Genomic DNA, 20053 nt, shown 5'->3' with positions numbered 1-20053 from the left:
GGAGGTTGGTTGTGTCATACCTTGGCTAACAGTCCCCAAAACCTAATTCTCTCTATCTCTATACAAGTACTGAAGTGATCTGAAAGTTACTTTGATCTTCTGCCAGTCATGTTTGGAAAAGTGTGCAAAAAAACCTCTTTGCTCAGGGTCCTCCATCCAGATGTCTATCTGCCACAGGTCCTGCCCCCCTGGGAATGCAATGAAATCCTGTTAGGCAATGGTTGTTCTTTCACAGAATCATTTGGCACATTGTTACTGCAGTTGGTTCTCTGTTAAACCACCGGGGAAGCTGAAATGCTTTAGACTAGAAGCCAGGGGCACATGCTCTTCTATGCTTGCCCCTGGTAAAACCCCAAGGAGTCAACTGCTCAAGTTGCTCACTGTCCCTCAGAGGGAGGCACTTTTTCTTGCATTGAAGGTTTGACTTCAGCCATTCTAGCTGGCACGATGTCTTTAGGGAGAAAGGATTGGTGTGATGCATCACGTCTCCTCAGGCTTGAACCAGGCAGTCAAAGAAGCCCCATGAACATCTGAGGGCACTGTTCTCCCCTCTCAGCTTTTCTCTTCTCAGAACAGGGCTCTGATATTTCCACATGTTCATAGTCTTCTGTCTGAAACACATTTTTTAAATCCTGCATCTTCAGTGTCCTTATTTGTTCTTCAAATTTCATTAGTACAAATGGAGCACATACAAAATTGGAAAAAATAGCTCTAATACTTAAACTCTGACAATGCCATAGGTTGATGCATTATCTGCTTGGAGGGGGGGAAAAAAAAAAATTACAACATATACAAAAATGTATTTGATACAAAGAAGGGAAATGTAAAATAAAAAAGTCAAAGGCACCAGCAGAACTTCCAAAGCCCAAGTCACAGCACAGATACAATACATGTTTTTGAACCACCCACCGCACCAAGCAGATTATCCCTTAAGATTCTGGCCAGCAAGTCTAATAGGAAAATAAAACCAAACAGAGCAGATAGGAAGACAGATGGAATTTTTTTTCTTGCCCTGACTACAGCTGATGATTTGATTATAAATAAAATATCTGACCCCTACCTACATATCCACAACCCGACATCCAAACACTTGACCAATCATTACGTCTCCACAAAGAGGCCACATCTTGGATTAAAAGTCCACAGAGCACAGGCATATGAGAAACAGCTGAATACTTCTCTTCCTCCTCACTCCACATTCGTCTTAAAAAACTGACAAACATCTCAAGACATTACAATTCCTTGTCCATTCTACAACAGAGTGACAGCTAATCCATCGAAGAAATGAGGGGCAAGATGTACCTTCACATTTGTCACACTCGCTGTGAATCTGGTCATAAGGGAGCTTACTAGAGCAATTTAAAAGTCAACAGGTAGAGGGGAGGAAGAGGAGAGTGAAAAGACATCAGCAGATAAAATTAGTACTGCTCTCTGAAAGCTTGAATCTGTCATTCAAGTATTGAAAGTACCCAGAAGGGTACAAATGAATGGGAGCTGTTACAGCAAAGTCGTTAAAAAACTCTTAAAACCCCGGGTACAGTAAGTGGCATTTCTGGGCTGTCTGGGTGAGAGGTGGAGGGGATGGAGGGCTCAGGGAAGACCAGTGATGCAGTCCTCAACTCCTTCTGGACCCCAGACAGGGATCTCTAGAGTCAATTTAATTCTGGGTGTCTTCTGGATGAGAGTTTCTTCCCTTTTGCAGATGTTTTCCCCCCCCACAAAATCCCTTCCCTCCCCCCAGAACTGTAACAATTTCATATATTATAAAGATTTGTAAAATACAAACAAACAAACAAGAGGGGCTGAAGGCTGTGGCAATAACGTTAGCGGTTACTCTTCATTGCTTCTTTGGCTGCCAAGATCAGTGGCGTCAAGCTAGACAGAGGTTTGGCCAGTTTCAGGAAGGGATGCTGCCAGGAAGAGAGAAACACAGTAAATTAGTGAAAAACTCTAAAAAGCCATAGATCTACACAGCCCTTTTCATTCTGAGCTATGAAAAGCAAGGCAAATGCTCTCCATGTCCAGCTCCTGAAGGGACAGATCCAGAGCACCTCAAGCCTGATAATCATTCCTCCTCATCCTAAAAAGTGGATGCCTTTCCTTTCCCAATAATTCAGTACAAAGAGGTTTTCTGTGCATAAAAAAAATCTCTCAGCCTCATTCTGCTCACTTCAAAGGCTCTATTACAGTAGGTTTGTAAGTTCCTAGATGCATCAGCAGTGGTGGAGTGAAGGCACAGGTTACTGATGGAAAAACTCCAGAGCACACAAGACAATCTTTGATGACGGTAGTTCCTAACAACTGCTCTCTATGAGGGTCCTCCCAAGAGGACACAAAACTGAGGGTGTCAGGCTACAGCCTGGTTTTATTACAGCCTGAACTCACTCGTGGCTTCTGTATCTCAGGCTCTGAGCAGAAGCTGACTCTCACCTGTAGCAATTCTTTGGCTGATCCTCTTTTCTCTACATCCATCTCCAAACATCTGTTCAAGAAATCCCGGAATATTGGAGACAGTTTCTCAGGATTCTGCAGCTCTGGTGTGCCATTAGTTGCTATCAAATATAAAGCCTGTAAAATGAGGAATATTTTATAAACAAACCAACTCTTTAAAAGATGCTGAACTGACCTGCCTAGTGGCAATCCCTTGGTCTAAATGAGACTAGATAAAAACTGTAAAAATGCCACAATTACAGGGGCCAGTCATGGCCTATTCCTGCTCACAGCAAAACAATGTTCAAAATCTTTCAACAATAGATAGTTACCTCAGCAAAGAAAATAGATTCTGATATTAAAGGCATTTTTCATCATGTAATGGATTTACTCTCCTCAAATTATCACAGAAAACTCTGTTCAAAGTCCAGTGTTTTGGTCACAAGGAGGTTCTCATCTTCTAAGCAGATGAATTCAGGGTAGGGCTGACCGCAAATTCAAGACAACTGTTTTTCTTTTGGAGGAGTTTTCTTGCACTGCTGGAGCTTGGTGGTTTTTTCACCTCATTTTCTTTTTAATGTAGATACTATTAAGGAATTATGACTGAAAGCATTCGTGTGGTCAATACCTGCAAGCAGCTCTAGCCACGTTTGAGGCTCTTACCCTCAGGGGGTTTTCGTTGAGGTACGGTGGCTCTCCTTCCACCATCTCGATGGCCATGATGCCCAGAGACCAGATGTCCACCTTAGGGCCATAGGCTTTCCTTGTGACCACCTCAGGAGCCATCCAGTAGGGAGTGCCCACCATGGTGCTGCGCTTGCTCTGCTCGGGGGTGATCTGGGCACAGAAACCAAAGTCGGCTGGAGGATGACAGAGGTTTTAAAAGTTAAACTGGTGCATTCCAAGTGGACTTCCTAGAAGACTTCTCTATTGCTACTTCATTTTTACTCTTATGCACTTAAGAGGGGCTTGGGAGGGTGTCTCCTTCCCCTTCCCCTCTTCCTCCCCACCCTTCCCAAACCTTTACATTCTCCAGATTACAAAATCCAACGTGCATGATAGATACAAAACCTGTAAATGTTTAAGCAGGGCAGAATCCCATGGAATGGAGACAAGGCTTTTTGTCCTCTGGAAAAGGGACACGAGTATTACCCTGTAGAAGAATGGCATTTTGCCTAGTCCTTCCTTCAAGAATCCTAGACCAGTAGCAGCCAAAAAATGTAGCCAAGCAGAAGACAGAAGGCAAGTGTCCTGCACATGATAAATTCTACAGCCTGAACTAGAATAAAACCCAACTCAAATCCACAAACCATGGCTTCTGCCCTGCTGAAAAGATTTCATTTGTGCAGCTACTGAGTACAACATTTCACACGAATTTGGCCACCAAATCCAGGTACTACAGCCAACAGAGACAAGGAAACAAGGCTTCAGGTTAAGTGAAGTGCTACCCCACTCAGCAGAAGGAACCTGGACAAACAAACCTTTCCATAAGGTAACTACTGAAGAGAACAACCACACTCAAGAAAACAAGAAAAGTCACCTAATTCCTATAGCCTTCAGGTGCAGCAGCCATGCATGTTCCATCATGTTACTTTATCCAGCTGCAGCACTCCCACTTCCCAGGCATGTAAAGCATCAATAAGAACACAGTTAAGGCAGGAGACAGATATTACCTTATCATTGACACTACGTTTGAGAGAGAAAGAGAGAGAGAGAGAGAAAGAGAGAGAGAATTTAAAATTTCAAGTAGATTTTGAAAGTGTCATGCCAAGCAGTGCTAACAAAAGAGCCACAGTCACTAAAGTGCTGAGTTGTACCAAGAGGACAATTTAACAAAGAATCCCCCCACCCTAATTGTCAAAACACTGTCTCAAAAGACCAAAACCAACCAAACTAAAAAAAATCAGACGACTAGGAGCCACCAAGCTCCTTGCCAGCACCTCTTGGCCTGTACCATGGTGTCATACTCAACTCAAAGCACAGCTTATTTCAATGACACACCAAAAAAGTGGCAGCACTGTATGTCCCCTGACCTACCAACAAGGCCTTTAGCACCATGCCACCAGCAAGGAGAGAAAAGACAGGCAAGATGCAGAACCCAGTTTCCCCAAGCAGCAGTGATGACAGGAAGACTGGCACCTCTTACTTTTCCTCTCACCAGTTCCCCAGAAGCCAGATTCCCCTAGAGAAGGGGGAGTCCTTGAAAAGAAGGTGCAAATTCTTCCACTCTCCACCCTAAAGGACTGCTGGAAGCTCTATAATAACACAGCCAAAGAGGAGCTAGTCTCAATGCTGCTTACAATACCTCCCCCTCCATATAGAACATTTTACAGCTGACTCCTGTTTCCTCCTGTCTCTCCTTCCTCCTCCAGCCTCCTGAGGCTGATGTTTCTTTACATGGGCTGCTAAACCTGTCCTTTTGCCACTCTGCTTTGCCTTGACAGACCTTACATTTTTGAGCCTTCTCAGCCACATCCTCTGCTGTAATTATTCACTTCCCTTCAGCCTCTAAATCCACACAGTTTGCACACAAACACATCACACCCTGAAAAAAAGTAAAACCTCCTAGGCAAGCAAGCAGTGCAGCCAACAATCCTGGCCAGCTCATCAGGTTGCCTGCTATCTTTCTTCACACTTCATCTCATAAATGAGACTGCAAAGCACTGAGAGTAAGTGATACACATTTTCATGGCATTTCCAATTCCTGCCCAACTGCAAACACACCCTCTCTTAACTCTTCAGTCACTTTATGCTACACACCAAGGAGTCAAGATAATGCCTCTCACAACAGTCCTGACAGCTTCAAGTGGTTTCACTTTTTTTTATTGCCACACACATTTACACACACCAGAATCTGACTTACTGTACACAAGTCCATGCATTCATAACAATTACCTGAAAAGCAAGTAGTTTCTTTGGTCATTTCATAATTAGATTAAAGAAAGTATGTTACACTTTCAGTCCAAAAAAAAAGAGACCCTGGACTGCAACACAAATGGTGAATAATGTACAAGTTTCTTGTTAGTGACCTTCTAGTGAAAAGGTCAAAACATTAAAAGCAAGTCATGACAACCTGAAGAGACTAACCAAGGAACTGCAGTTAGCTGCAACTCTTCTCTTGCAATCATTTGTGTCTTTGCTTCACTGTATGGTGCCAGTTATTTCATATTTACCAACACACTGATGTGGCAACAGGTTTGCTTCAATATCCTTCCTCCCTAACACATTCACAGCTTCAGTGTCTTAGGGGCCTCAAAATTTCCCTGTCTGCTACCTGCATGTTATACATTTTATAAATACAGAATTCATTTCTGCCACTCACCATCAATAAAAATTCACCTCAAATTTTCCTGCCAGTTCTCCTACTGATTTACATTCTCCAGGTCAAAGTTTACTGGGAAAGGGAAAAAGAGAACATTGAAACAACTGTACTCACTTAGTTTAACTGATCCATCCATTCCTAACAGCACATTATCACTCTTGATGTCCCTGTGGATGACCTGGTTGGCATGCAGGAACTCAAGAGCTTGCAAGCACTGGATGGGAGAAGAAAACAAAACATTCAGCATATGGAAACACAATTTGTGTATGTGAACACAAATTCAAAAGCAATGCTCACACCCTCAGCCAGGGCTGAGTGCAGAAGTGTAACAGGTCTTATTTAAAACAACCAGCAGAGGAAGCTCTTGTGCTAAAAACTACTCTCCAGATGTCAGGAGATCAAAAAAAATCATTCAACCATGGAGTTTCTTTGCTATCTTAACAAATCCACAAGTTAAACTCATGGCCCAAAATGCTCTCAAGTATCCCAGATGTTCATTTTGGCACATCCTACAACATTCTACAGAAGAAACAAAGGATTAAGTAAGAGCTTTTCATCTTGAAGTCTTACCAAGAGGAACTGGTGATACTTCAAAACACCTTCATTATGAAATAATACTGCTTTTGCATTGGTTTTAGATTAAAACCTTTCATGCTAAGTTTATGCCTATGAAATTTACCTTTGCTATTCGAGTATAAAAGGAAAAATTCTCTTTCTATATAAGCACAACTATTATTTGCAACTTATGATGTAGCCTTCAGTGAGGTTTTTTTGTGTCTCTTCATTTGCTTCAGCCAAGTGACACTGATTTGCAGAATGAAAGGTATCTAACCTACTGGGCAGCAGAGTTTTGATGAAGTAAAATGGTTCAACATCAGACTGTTTTCTCAGAAAAGTTCATTCCTGCCACAGTAAATAGTTACTTTCAGTTCTTTGCTTCCAGCTCTGGTTTCTCTGTAAACAATCACCTGTCCATACGTGTTCATGTACAACTTTGCTTTTTATTTCCCCCTCTTGGGTGAGTCATCAAAAGCAGATGTCCTGTTGATATAGTCCAACAGGGTTTTTAAAGGCCTGTGTTTCTCCTGAACAGCAGATCATACAACCACTCCTCCTTCCACCACAATAAATCAAGCCTGAGTTGGATGCCAGCTCTCTGACTCAGTGCAGAAACCACCAGTAAGTTGTGACATCAGCTATTTTTAACTCTTCCATTTGAAATCCTTCTGCAATCTTAAAATTATTCCAACTGCAATCTTCCAGGGAATTATTTTTTCTGAAAAATCCATAAAGAAAGCTTAACTGTCACAGAACTACAAAAACTACTAAAATGAGAAAGGAATAGCCTACATCAAGTTCATCTCTATTTTAGTAGGCTTCTTGTTTCATCAGATCCACTTTCACACTTCATGAAAACACATTTCCTCTTCTTCCTTCTGGAAAACACTCCAAAGCTTTCAGGCTTTTCTCTTTTTTTTAAAAAATATGTTCACATTCCTACTTTCTACCTTGCCTATAGATGAATACTTGGGTTTATTTTTGGTGCCTTTGAATATTCTTAGTCAAAGTTAAAAAAGACATTCCTTCCAGCTGCTCAGGTTCTTCACTGCTCCTCCTTGTACTTCAGCCCACATTATTCTCTGTTAACACTGTCAGCAGAACTAGGCAACCCAGGTCCCAAAACCAAAATCTTTATTTCCTTCACCACCTAAAACTGTCATGGCTCTTTTGTGTTACAACTTGTAAACCCCCACTTGTCTGAGTTAAACTCATTTTTTTTTTTTATTCTCTGTAATTTTAGTATTGATTTCTGCCCTCAGTATCAATCATTCTTCCCAACTCAATGGCTCCAACAGCAGTTGTTGCAAACAGTCCTAACCTAAGTGTAGCATAAACCCCAGGGGCACAGAGTGCACCCTCATTCCTCTACCCACCAACTAGAATACTCACCTCTCTGCAAACAGCAGCAATCTGTGCTTCATCCATACATGTTTCTGTGACCACATCTGTTAGTGAGCCTCCAGCTAGATACTCCATCACCACAAACAATTCATCCCCTACAAGGTAACTACAAAGAGAAAAGAAAAAGCCTGTTTGTCATCAAGAGATCCAGAACTGAGAAAATGGACAAACAGAGCTGGTCAATGAAATGATTCATAAGCACTTCAAGACAAACAGTCAAGAAAGCTCATCTCTGGAAGGTTGAAATGTAAATGCTGACAAACAAAAGCTGCATGCTTCTTACTGCCTAAACAGGCAGGATAACAGCCAGCATCTCTCATGCACCACACAAGCACTGCTCCAGGTGTGCTCTGGTCCACCACTGATCCCCAGCTACTCCTAGGACTACATTCATGACAGCAGAAACCTCCTTACTGAATCAAGACCATTCCTTATAACAGATTTTATTTCTTTTGAAATGACAGTCTAAATACAGTCTCATTTGCTTCTAAGACCCTTACAGAAAACCTGGGTCTGTGTAAGTGTCTTTTGAAACCCCTGGGGATGAAGGAATCTGCCAAAAGCCATTTACCTGTCCAGGAAGTTGACTATGTTGGGGTTCTTTAGCTCCTTCATCACCAAGATCTCATTAATAATCAGCTCTTTCTTGGGCTGTTTCTGCAGGTTTATCTGTTTAATAGCAACCTGAGTAGGACAAAATAGAACAACAATCACTCAAACCTGAGTATCAAAATTTTCAGTCATTTTTTAATACAGTGACATGAAGTGCTGCACTATGTAGAAAGCAAATTAAGAAATAACATATTGAGATTATTTAAAGGCTTGCATTTTATCACAACTACAGAACTGGTAAATGTGGTTACTCTTAAAAGGGATATTACTTACCAGTGGCATAAGGAATGGCTACCTGTGGATATTTAAAGGAAAGTCTGCAAATCTGAATTTTAATAGCAACCTGAGTAGGACAAAATAGAACAACAATCACTCAAACCTGAGTATCAAAATTTTCAGTCATTTTTTAATACAGTGACATGAAGTGCTGCACTATGTAGAAAGCAAATTAAGAAATAACATATTGAGATTATTTAAAGGCCTGCATTTTATCACAACTACAGAACTGGTAAATGTGGTTACTCTTAAAAGGGATATTACTTACCAGTGGCATAAGGCTACCTGTGGATATTTAAAGGAAAGTCTACAAATCTGAATTTAAAGAGAAGCAAATAATTCCTAAAATTTTAGTCTGAGGAAGCAGAGATGACCTCTGGATGACAAGCATGCAGAGCATTGCTGATGTCATCAATTTTACCAAGTGGGTTTGGAGACACCAGGGAGTAAAGGCAAAGAGCAGGATGTGGAAGGCATTCTAGCTACAACAAAGAACCACATGGAGCCAGCACCTTCCATACAGTGAGGCTGCATATCAGTCACCTCTACTGAGACAGCACTAGAGAACTAGTGTGCAAAGACTAAACCAAGTTTTATTTATGAAAATACAGGACACCATTGCCTGCAATTCTTGAAGGATAAACTGTTTTCAAAACCCATTTCTAGAACACCTAATTCCCTCTGCTTTTCACTGGAAAGACAAGACTATTTTTAGCTTTCAACATCTGACTGCTTCAGAACAAGGCACACACTGTTATCAACAATGATGACAAAGATTCTTCTGAGAGGTGATAGTAGAGATGGGAGCCACAGAAAAGAAATCTAGTCAAATCATTTCAGCCACCTCCAGAAGAGAATTTATATAGAAAAAGTAGTTGCACTGTGATGAGCACAGAAATCTTACCTCCTGCCCTGTTGCCACATCAATAGCTGTGAAAACTGTACCTGAAGCCCTGGGAAGAAAAAGAACATTACAGCCAGTTGCATCTCTCTGTGTAACAAACATGCAAGTGAACAGACAAAGCACAAACAAAACTCTGTCAGCTTTTGACCTTGCAAGAGCTGTTCTCAAAAAGGCAGCTGTTAAAAGTAAGTGGTATAGAGCTGCTAGTCGGTTCACACAGAAGTAATTGCAAACACACTCTCCTCTGACATCAGCTCTGCCTCCAAGTCCCCAGACCCTGTGCTGCTCCCTATGATCAGATAAGCAGGGCAGCCCTTTCTAGAGTAGGGATGACTTTTCACTTTCCCCCAGGGGGAGCCTGCCCACAAAAACACTCAGACCTATTTGGAAAGTACACAGTAGGAGACAGGCATACATATAATCTAAGCCAGTAAAGCTGGAACTTGAATATGCTTTTTTCTCAGGATTCAGAAGATCAGTGGAAGAATAACTTAGTCAAGGCACCACAGTTAGTTTAGCACACAGAAAGTCTTCTGATGTGCCCTCAATGCTATTCAGCAGTCATATTACAAAATGGATGAACACATCTTCCTGGGAGAAGACCAGATACACCCACAGACAAGTTCCAGAGCTCTGGTTTTGCATTAGAAGGCACAATTCAAAACTTCCACCACTGTGCAAAGCCTTGACCACCTGCTTATCACTGCTTAATACAGCCAACATTTCTGCCTGCTTCACTGAGTGGCAGCTACATGATAGTATCAGACAGAGAGCAGTACACTGCTTTTAACAGTCACTTACTGGAAATAAAAGTTGGGATGAACACTTACCCCTGCCCAATTTTTTCATATCTGGTGTATTTTTTCTTGGGATCTCCTATGCTCACAATAGTGCCTAGAAAACAAACAAAACTCAGTCCCACTGTCCCCTTTTAGAAAGGCTGGTGCAGCCAACAGCCCTCCAAGAGTGAGTCAGCTCAGGCAGTAAAGGCTGATGCATGAATCAAAGCTTCCTGATTCAGTTCTAGTCACAAATGGCCCAACTACAGAAAATCATTGTGCTAGGTGATCCTCTTAATGACACAGATCATGCTGTCTCCTCTGGCACTTCAATTTAATCACAGTCTTCTGTGTAGCAGAACACAGTATGTTGTTATGCAAGTTCATTAGCTTAACCCAGTCCAGAAACTAGGCAGACCTTGACCTGAGCATGGCCACATTAAGATGGTAAAACTTATTTTCAAGATGATTTCAGAACAAGCAACAACAGGAACTGCTTTGTGTTACTATGGTTGTATTATATACCCAGATCACACTATCACAACTGAACTTCAATCAAAAAAAACCCTGTCCTAACATTTTTTTTACCCAATAGGGCCAGCAGAACTTCCAAACACAGCTCTCTTAGCTACTGTCTGACAAAAAGCCAATCAAGTACAGTACTCACACAACTCTTACACAGAAAAAAAGGATGAGGGCAAAAACTTAATATTACTCTCCCAGTCCTAGAGAATTTGTTTATGTGAAGTAAAAAAAGCACCTACGTAGTTTTTCCATGATCTCTTCATCTGACATTTTGGTCTTCTTTTTCTGCTTATCACCTGATTTTGTCACACCATCAACAGAAGTGTCACTGGCTGATGCAGGGATGGGGTCAATTACAGACCGTGTGTAAATCTGTCAAGAGAGACCATATACCTGAGCATTTTCTTTGCAACCACTGACCTTCAGTTGAAAACTATCACATCTCTTCAAAGATCCCTAAGCACTATTTTATCTCATAGCTTAAAGGCAGAAATTAGACCTGAGAAACAATGAAGTCCAGTAAGTCAAGATGCTGGCAACCTTACTGTCCTCTGGAAGACAGACCCAGGCACCTCCTGAATGGAGTGGATGCTAGATCATCTCTGACTTCCACAAACAGATGTTTTGTGGGTTTCTACTTGCTTATTCTTCATAAAAGATGCCAGCTAACCACACAGAAATCACTATTTAATAGTGAGATCAGCTACTATTAAGATATGAAGGAAAAAGATCCATACTTCACCATGAAAAGAAGCATGAGACATTCAGAGGTTTCCCAGCTACCCCCCAATTTTTAGGGGATTTTCTTGTGGCTTTACTTAATTTCCTCCTGGGTGTTCAGCCATATGCTGCTACTCTGGAAGTGTCAAACTGCAGATCTTTTATATGTCTACATACCCAGAGAGGACAATTATAAACCAACATCACTGGACAAATAAACATGATTTACTTTTGCACTCCTGGAGTGAGAGCAAGTGGGCAAGAGACTGGCAAAATGTAAACCTACCACAGCCAAAAGAAGGAACCAAATTAAGTGGGATCCCTAGGACATTATTAACAAGTTGTGTAGTACAGGACAGCTACACAAACTTAAACAAATTCTTAAGCACTTCATATGTAATGTGATAACTGTGAGTGAAATAAGCTTTCAGATCTAAAATTTGAATTGTTTTGGGTTTAGGCAGTATATTTGGTGAGACTATGACTCTGCAATCAAATACAGAAAATCAAATGCATGAGTACAGGACAGCTACACAAACTTAACAAACAAATTCTTAAGCACTTCATATGTAATGTGATAACTCTGTGAGTGAAATAAGCTTTCAGATGTAAAATTTGAATTGTTTTGGGTTTAGGAAGTATATTTGGTGAGGCTATGACACTGTCATCAAATACAGAAAATTAAATGCATGAGACTTGTACCACTGTACTGTACAAAGTTAAAGAAACTAGTTACAGATTTTTAGGACTAAAAAGCCTCCTCCTTGCATGTTGGGTTGAAGGATAAGCATAACTGGATACCTTTAATACAAGCCAACAAACAAATCAGTACTGACTTGAGGATTTTTGATCCAACTGATATATATCCTGAAATCAAACATTTTCTTAGCAAACTCAAACCCCAGAAATTTTTCTTAAAAGCTTACAACATCTCACTTCACAAATACTACACTTTGCTACAAAACCCAAGTATAAGAAGGTCTGCAGTACTGAGAAATGCAGGTCTGCAGTGTAAATTTTGAAGCTGCTCACCGATTTTGTGTGATCTGGCCGTGGAGCAATAACAGGAGGAGGAGCTTCTTCATCATCCTCATCATCATCTGCTACAGCTGTGGATGGTTCTGAACCTTTGGCATTGCTCTACATTTTCACCAAAGTTTGAAGAGAAATAAATAAACAAAATTGTCTCCCCCACAGTGTTAAAGACTTGCTTTTCTTTTTCCACATGAAGATAGAAGAATTCTTAGTGATGTCAAAAGAAAAGGTCAGGTTGAGTGGTTCAAATGCCCTATTACATTTGATTATGAGACTCAGATACTGTTGTTCCAGTGAAATATGCTCTGTTGAATTTATCTTTTCATTTTACAAAAAAATTATCCTTTTTTTCTGCTGTAAGATTCATTATGTAACAAATACAGAAGACCTGAACTTGTTTGCACCTAAGAGTATACAAAGAACAGTAAGCACACTCACCGTTGGTGTTCCTGAAGGGAAACCATCTTTTTCTAAATAGGACAAACAGCACAATACATAAAACCATCAGAAAAGTAATAAAAAGTGAACTCTGCAGAGCAAGAACACAGACCACTTCAGAGTTGGTTTTTTTTATTTCTCAGAAATAAAAATTTCATGGTCACAAATGAGAGAAACCAGTATTGTACTTTGAGACCATGCAGAAGGAAGCTGTAAGTTTCTAAACTCCTCCCCTAAGGGTAAGTAAACTCACTCATTTCCCAACCTGCTCTTTACCTCACTTGAGTACCCACACAAAATTTTCCAAATTGAGCACTGCTCATCACACTTCCATGTTCTGTCTTACTGAGATGTGAAACAAGGAACAAAGGGGGATTTCTGTTCCCTTAGTATCTTCTACCAAGGATGAGAATATTACAAACCCAAAGCTATTTTCAGAAATAATTATGAAGAAAACTAGATAAAAATGCATCTGTTTCTAAGACAGTCATTCTCTCAGACCCCTCACATAGTTCCTGATCTAGAAGCCACAACTTATTTTGCATCTTTGATGCCACTACACAGTGACATCAAGTTGACAGATAGCTGTTTCCGCCACAGACAGTAGGAGGAAGGTCTCCAGCACAAAACCAATTAATCAGTCTCCATTAATCAGCCTGTCACAGTTCATTTTGGCTGCAATTTGAATTACCCAGTTCCACTTCTTCTCCTCTCCATTTAAAACAGGAAACTAACTGGACAACAGCAGTTTCCAGTAAGCTCTAAATCCATCTTCAAGTATTTGTTCCTCAGTGATACCTAGGCTTGCTCTTTCAGCTTTTGAATCTGATTTATTGTTCTGAAAGAGCAGAAGACAGTGTTCCAAACACCCAGCTCCACTTCAGTACCTCTCACACACACTCGGCTCTCACCTGGAGCAGAAAAGCTCAGATACTTCTGTTTTGCTGTGTCTTTGGAGTCATAGAATTTCAGGACATCTAGTACCGCCTGGGGGTTTTTCTTCTGTTCTAATTTTGTGATATTTGAGGTCTGAAGCAACCGTGCCCATTGCTCTGGCATACCCTGAAAAAAAAAAATAGGCTATTTTAAGCATCCTTCTAGTATTTTAAAGACTTTTAAAAAGCAGAATAGATTTATTTCCTCTATAAAAAGCATAACATTCACACAGCCTGAAACACATGAACAAGTAGGATGGAGTTTTAATAGGGAGCCATATGTCCCTAGGTGACAACACAAGTGACTGTGCCAGTATGACACCAGCTCTTTTGGGTGTGTTAAGCCAGATATGAGGGATGGGAACACAAAGTGCAGAACCAGTGTTACCCACTAATGGAAGTGAAGGGGGTTTCTCAGTGAAGGCTCTCCTAGGTGACACAAGGTATCAGATCTGACATGTACACTGCAGAAGTTCTAACAGGTCACAGTCTCATTACTCTGCATGTTGTACAAATACACAGTAAAATTGTTTCTCTGACAAAAACAAAGATTAATTCACACTTTATTCTAAAACTTGACTACAGTACTGACCCGTGGCTGTGTTCTGAGCATCTCCTAGGCTGGCACACATACTTACAGTGAACTCTCCAGTGACAGCATCAAAGCCAACATGGATGGTATGCTCAAAATCTGATGGTGGGGAGATTTCTGGCCTTTCCTTTTCCTTCTTCCTGCTTCCTGAAAAAGACATTCAAAGATCTACTGAGCAGAGTCCTATTGTCTCCATGTAATGCTTGGATTGATTGTATTAAAACTGTTCAGATGAATGTAATCATTTTTCTTGTTTGTTGGATGGAGGTGTTTCCATATGCAGCACAGTGACTTGATATTTTCAAGCTGGTATGGACTTCATGTAAGAATAACTTAGAAAAACCCCAAAGAATATTCTTTGATTCAAATAATTTATGTTCTTATAGGAAGCACAGAAGAGATTAAGAACACCTGAATGCAAGGAGCTCTGCTGAGCATATGAAATGTTTATAATGCAAAAGATGACATTTTAATATGGATTAAGAATAACATCAAAGACACCTTCAGTTCAACCTCAAGTTCACCCTACAGACAGTAAAAACTCAAGTTGCTTCACTGCTTCAATTCAAGGTAATTAATGCAAAGCAGGACTTCCTGTAATGAAGATAAGATTTTATAGCCTCAGAGCAATTACGTAATTTAAATTAAAAAGGGAGAAAAAAAAAAGTAACCATAATAAGTACCAGGAGCAGGAACAGATAATGAGAAGGACCATGAGCATAATCCAATGTAGATTCAATTAAGTTTATAAGATGTTTTATAATGCCTGGGACTTGGAGGTTTTGTTGGTTTTTTTTTTTTTGTTTGCTTGTTTTACTGACAAAGAGAAAATAAAAACTGAAGACAATTTGTAGTTAACTCTAAATATAAAATACACCATTCTGTTCCCTTTACTTAGGAGAGGTTCAGAGTTAAACTGAAAGGTTTCAGTAACCTGTTTTCTGGTTCTTGCAAAAAAAAACCCCTGAGCCCTGCTTGCTCTCCCTGCCAGAGCAATGGCATGTACTTGCCAGTTGCTCTCCAGGGAGGAAGATGATGCTCAAGGCCTCATCTCATGGTCCTCTGCTGAAGGCAGGGGCCTGACAGTGAACTGTAGAGAATGCCAAACCTGACAGGCCAAGAAAACTGCATGTGAGATCCTGGGAATGCCTGTGGGGTCACAGAGCACAGAGCTGAATCAGCTGCACCTCTTACAGTGTCCATGAAGCCAGCAAGAACGCCACAGTGCTCACAACCACCAGGGAAAGCCTCACACCATTTTCTAACTTCATTCCTATTTTATGTTTTTATTTTAAAAAAAAAATGGGGTTTTGCTTTGTTTTTAAATTCACCTTAAAAAACAAAAGTCATGTGGTTTTAGTACAGAAGAGGAGCAGCTAAAACAGCACCCACTTCATTACTGCACAGTAAAAAGTTACTCAACACAGGGCCAGCACAGCTCCTGCTGCTGAGGGCTGAAATCCCCTCGAGCTGGCAGGAGAGGAAGGACAGGGAGCTGAAGACAATGCTTACAAACGAAAAGCCATGTGGGCTGCCTCCAGCTGAACAATGCAGTGGAAAGACATGGCTATTATAAACAGGATATCTTTAATATAAAAGCAAACGGACTGCCAAACGTTCTCATTAATATCCTTTAGTCACAGGACAGGAGAAACTTCCTTAAGTGAAAAATCTTTAAGGAAAGTACTGTTTCTTCCAAGTCTCTTGCAGTTGTTTATGTGAAAGCAAGGGGAAAAAAAAGAAGGAAAAGTTATATTCCTCAGGAAGGTTCCTGTTCAGGAGCACTTGACATGCAGGGAAGAGGCGCTGATGCTCAAATCCTCCACCACGTGTTGTGCAAATGAACCCACTACTCCCAAAAAAACACAGATCTTCTTAGCAGGCTAGGCAAGGAGACTAAAAATCACTTCTCTGTCCACAGCAGATCAGAGCAAGAAACCCAGATGTTCCTACACAGCCTGGTTGTAGCAAGTGGATGACTCCACACGGTCCATGTGGAGTTACTGAGGTAAAACCCTGCTGAAATCTGCCCTGAGTGAGGTCCTGGGTGATGCCCCACAGCACCTGCTTTAATAAGTTCTGCTCAAAGACAAACATTTCTTGGTTTAGAGGACTATTTAAAGCTTTTAAAAAAACCATGCAGGTTCATTTGACTTCAGAAGTGTAGCCAAGGAAATTCATGGCAATTAAGTACTCTAGCAGAAAGATGACTATCACTTCATTTACCTAAACAATGGAAATGGGGGGAAAAAACCCTTCATGACTAGGTTATTAAAATAATCCCTTCAAACCCTCATTATTTCAGCACAGAACTAGCTCAGACTTGGGGCAGAAACTGCATTTGCTAAACCTCAGCATCAGCAGTGAGTGGCCCAAAGCACATCACCTCCTCAACTCCACCTCCTAAGCCAGAAAAACCTCCCAGGAGAAGACTCAGGGAGGAAGGGAAGAGCTGTGGCAAGAGAGATGATGGAGTTGACTGGAACAGACCTTGCAAAAAATCACACAAAGATCTGCAGAACAAACCCAAACAACATTATCCAGTAACAAGTCTGTCTGCAGCAAGCTTGTACATCTCCTGGCAAGCCATCCCTTAACTTCCTGAAAAACAGAATTTGCCATTTTTTTCTAGTAATTTGTTAATCTTTGCACTGGCTGGAGAAATTTTTCCAACTAAACAACTCCTAGCCCAGGCTGGCAGATTATTTTACAAGTAGTCCAAATACATTTTGAAAATCCAAGTAAAGTAGAGAGCTAGTATTTCTGTAAAGCAGAAATTAAGCAGCAGAATTAAAAAAAAACACCACAAAAACAGTATTTAAATGGGCATTTCTAGTGAGGGTGTGGCTCAGCTATGCTAATGAACAAAACAACTAACATCTGACTGTTGTTTTAGTGCCAGAAAGTCAGTGTGCATTTATATTCTGCTTACATTTGACAGCCAGTTTTGCAGTCTTGAGGGCCAAAAATATTTCTTTTGATGTTTATATGATCCTTGCTGTGGGTCATCCAATCAACAATTTTTTTCCCCAATTAAACATATACAGCTTTCAGAAGGTTTCTTTAAGCTAGGTAATTCAATTACCTTTTTTCCTAACCATATTATCCTGCCATGCAGGAAAACCTTCTGCTTTTCTTCAGAAGGACATTCCACCTTCCTGGTCATTTCAGTCAAACAAGAAGCCTACCACCAACACAGAAAGAGGAAACATCTAAGGAGAGGTCAAGGGACTATAAAATGTCACAAAGTTGCAGTGCACCCACTTGCATTCATCATTATTTCACAACAGAAGCAAGTCTTACTAATTCAGAGCAATGAAAACCTTCTTCCACGTGGGGTTTATGTTCTACTTCATTATATCCCTGTTTGCCAAAAAAAAAAAGGGCTGCAAATGCTCTGATGAATGAGCAATGCAACAGCACAGTGACAAATGCCACAGCAGCTCCTAAACCCTTCTCCTAGTCTGAAGATGGACAGATTCCATCCTTCCACACTTCCTTGCAGCACTCTCCATGACAATTTCTAGGCATTTCCTCACAAGATCAACAATACAATGGTAAAAAAAACAGTTTCAGGAATATTGAAAGGGTAAGCTAGGACCTGCTCCAGATGTGGCACTACTCATCCACCAGCTTCAGAAGCCTGGAGTCTCTCTCTTGGGGTGCTCCCCCAACCTGTAGTAGCTCCTCACATTCTTCTAGACATCTCTTTAAGACTTTATCCACATCAATACAACCCCCCCCCACAACTTCTACCACTGTAATCCAGCCACGGACAGTTATTTCACAATGAGTGACCTTATGAAATAACTACACTGCTTCCAAAAGCTACATTTGCCAAATCCTTCCATCTTCCAAAAAGGAAAACAGGCTAACTGCTGAGAGAGGAAACTCTGCCAGCTCATGGAAAGCCACATCTTCCAAATACAGGAAGCTTGCCTCTAGCATTTGTCCCCCAGGTGAAGCATGGCTGCTGGGGGACTGCTCACAGAGCTGAGCAAGAGGAAGAGCCAGCCCTGGGGAGAACACTGAGCTAAGCAAATAAATAACCAGAGGAGCACAGTCTCCTCAAACAGTCAAACCTGTGTGAGCAGGACTGAACCAGCCCTGCCCAGCATACTGACAACCAGGCACAGGAAGCCAAGAGCAGAGCTAGGAGACATTGAGAGCAGCAGAGTCTTCTAGCAATCACAGAAATGCTAACTGGTGGAGATGAATAAAATGCAGAGCAGTCCCATATCAGGCTTCTAAATCCCTGCCCAGTTTTACCATACTAGATGTTAGATGGTATTTCTACCTACAGACTATTTTGTTTTATATGGATATTGATATATCCACTACTTATATGGATACAGACATCCTAGAGAACCACAGTCAGTGCTCCAGTGGTGTATACAAATTCATCATACAAAAAAAGAGGACAGAAACAAAGCACAAGTACAGTCTAGCATTTTTTTTATCAGAAATAATCCTTGGTTACAGCAATCTAGATTTTTTTTTTCCCCCCCAGCAGTAATTAATATTAAATTAATTCCACTGGAGTTACACACACAGAAGGACTTAATTTTTCTCCATTCTCCTTCATGAACACTGCACCCTCCCCATTATTTCTTCACTATATTTTTTTCTTCTCAAGGTATCACATGGTCATCAACATGAAGAAACTTCCAAACCAGCTGGATGCTCAGTTTCAAGTAGAAATCTGCATCAGCATAGCAAAATGGTAAGTAATACAATACCCAGGAATCACACTCACTCATTAGTGTTGTTTGGAAATGCATTAAACTGGGCAGCAAACATGAGAAGCAACAGGCAGTGGTTTTCCTCAGTGTGCTATTTCATTTTTCTTTCTTAACATTTGATCTTCAAACATCCCAGTGCAACCAGAGAGAACATCTCAGCTCACTGAACACACACACACTCAATTTTCACCACTTCTTCCAATCCCCTACACTTGGCTAGGCTGGACTGGAGTGTCTGAAGTGCTACCAAAGCTTCCAAGAGTAAAGTGATACAAGCAGCAACCTTGGCATACAGAGCATCTTACCTTTTTCAGCACTAGAGAATATGGAGATGATTTTATTCCTAGGTTTTCTCTCTTCTGGTACAGAGGGCAGGGGTTTCAAGCTGTGGTTGACAGACAACTGGTCTTTGCCTCCTGAAATGAAGATAGCACTGCTCATCCGGACAGGAGGAGCTGGTGGCTTGTCTTCCAGTTCTCCGTTGTCAGACATGGTTCTCAATCTCTAGTGAAAGCACTGAAATAGAAATATTGACAAATTTAACACAGGAAGAGAGCATGCAATACATATATAGCATTTCTTCTGCTGGCCAGCAGAGAAAGGAGGTGTGAACTCAGCTCTAAAGAACACAGCAAGCATCACAGGGCACTGGCAGGCACTGATGTCTCCAAGGGAGGTGGATCCTTTCCTCACTCCCATTCCTCTGTGCCACCAGCAGCATTCATGACTGCTTTTCCAGGGATAAAACTAACCCAGCCAAGAACAACAGTTATACCATGGA

The 20053-nt window shown here is 41.0% G+C and overlaps 1 protein-coding gene across 1 annotated transcript; it reads right to left on the bottom strand.

Moving 5' to 3' along the window:
* Positions 1-1823: 1823 nt before the first annotated feature.
* On the bottom strand, positions 1824-19764 carry PAK2 (p21 protein (Cdc42/Rac)-activated kinase 2). The gene is made up of 14 exons (XM_008935322.1): positions 19578-19764; positions 14577-14677; positions 13915-14065; positions 13004-13035; positions 12563-12670; positions 11050-11182; positions 10337-10400; positions 9507-9555; positions 8286-8398; positions 7703-7820; positions 5867-5966; positions 3094-3290; positions 2431-2568; positions 1824-1910 (listed from the first exon to the last, which is right to left on the bottom strand). The coding sequence occupies exons 1-14, from the start codon at positions 19762-19764 to the stop codon at positions 1824-1826; spliced, it is 1578 nt and encodes a 525-aa protein (XP_008933570.1).
* Positions 19765-20053: the final 289 nt, after the last annotated feature.

The sequence above is a fragment of the Merops nubicus genome, unplaced genomic scaffold, assembly GCF_000691845.1.
Source record: "Merops nubicus isolate BGI_N331 unplaced genomic scaffold, ASM69184v1 scaffold14412, whole genome shotgun sequence".
In the NCBI taxonomy this organism is placed as follows: domain Eukaryota; kingdom Metazoa; phylum Chordata; class Aves; order Coraciiformes; family Meropidae; genus Merops; species Merops nubicus.
The sequence above is the reverse complement of the archived record's forward strand: the minus strand, read 5'-3'. Positions and strand labels throughout refer to the sequence as shown.

Bases quoted from the DNA above. Each gene is read 5' to 3' on its own strand.
- PAK2 (XM_008935322.1), bottom strand. From the start codon at position 19,764: ATGTCTGACAACGGAGAACTGGAAGACAAGCCACCAGCTCCTCCTGTC. The intron at 9,556-10,336 runs GTAAGTGTTCAT...TTTTCTTCCCAG, and splicing joins TATGAAAAAATTGGGCAGGG to GGCTTCAGGTACAGTTTTCA. The intron at 8,399-9,506 runs GTAAGATTTCTG...TGTCCTACTCAG, and splicing joins ATGTGGCAACAGGGCAGGAG to GTTGCTATTAAACAGATAAA.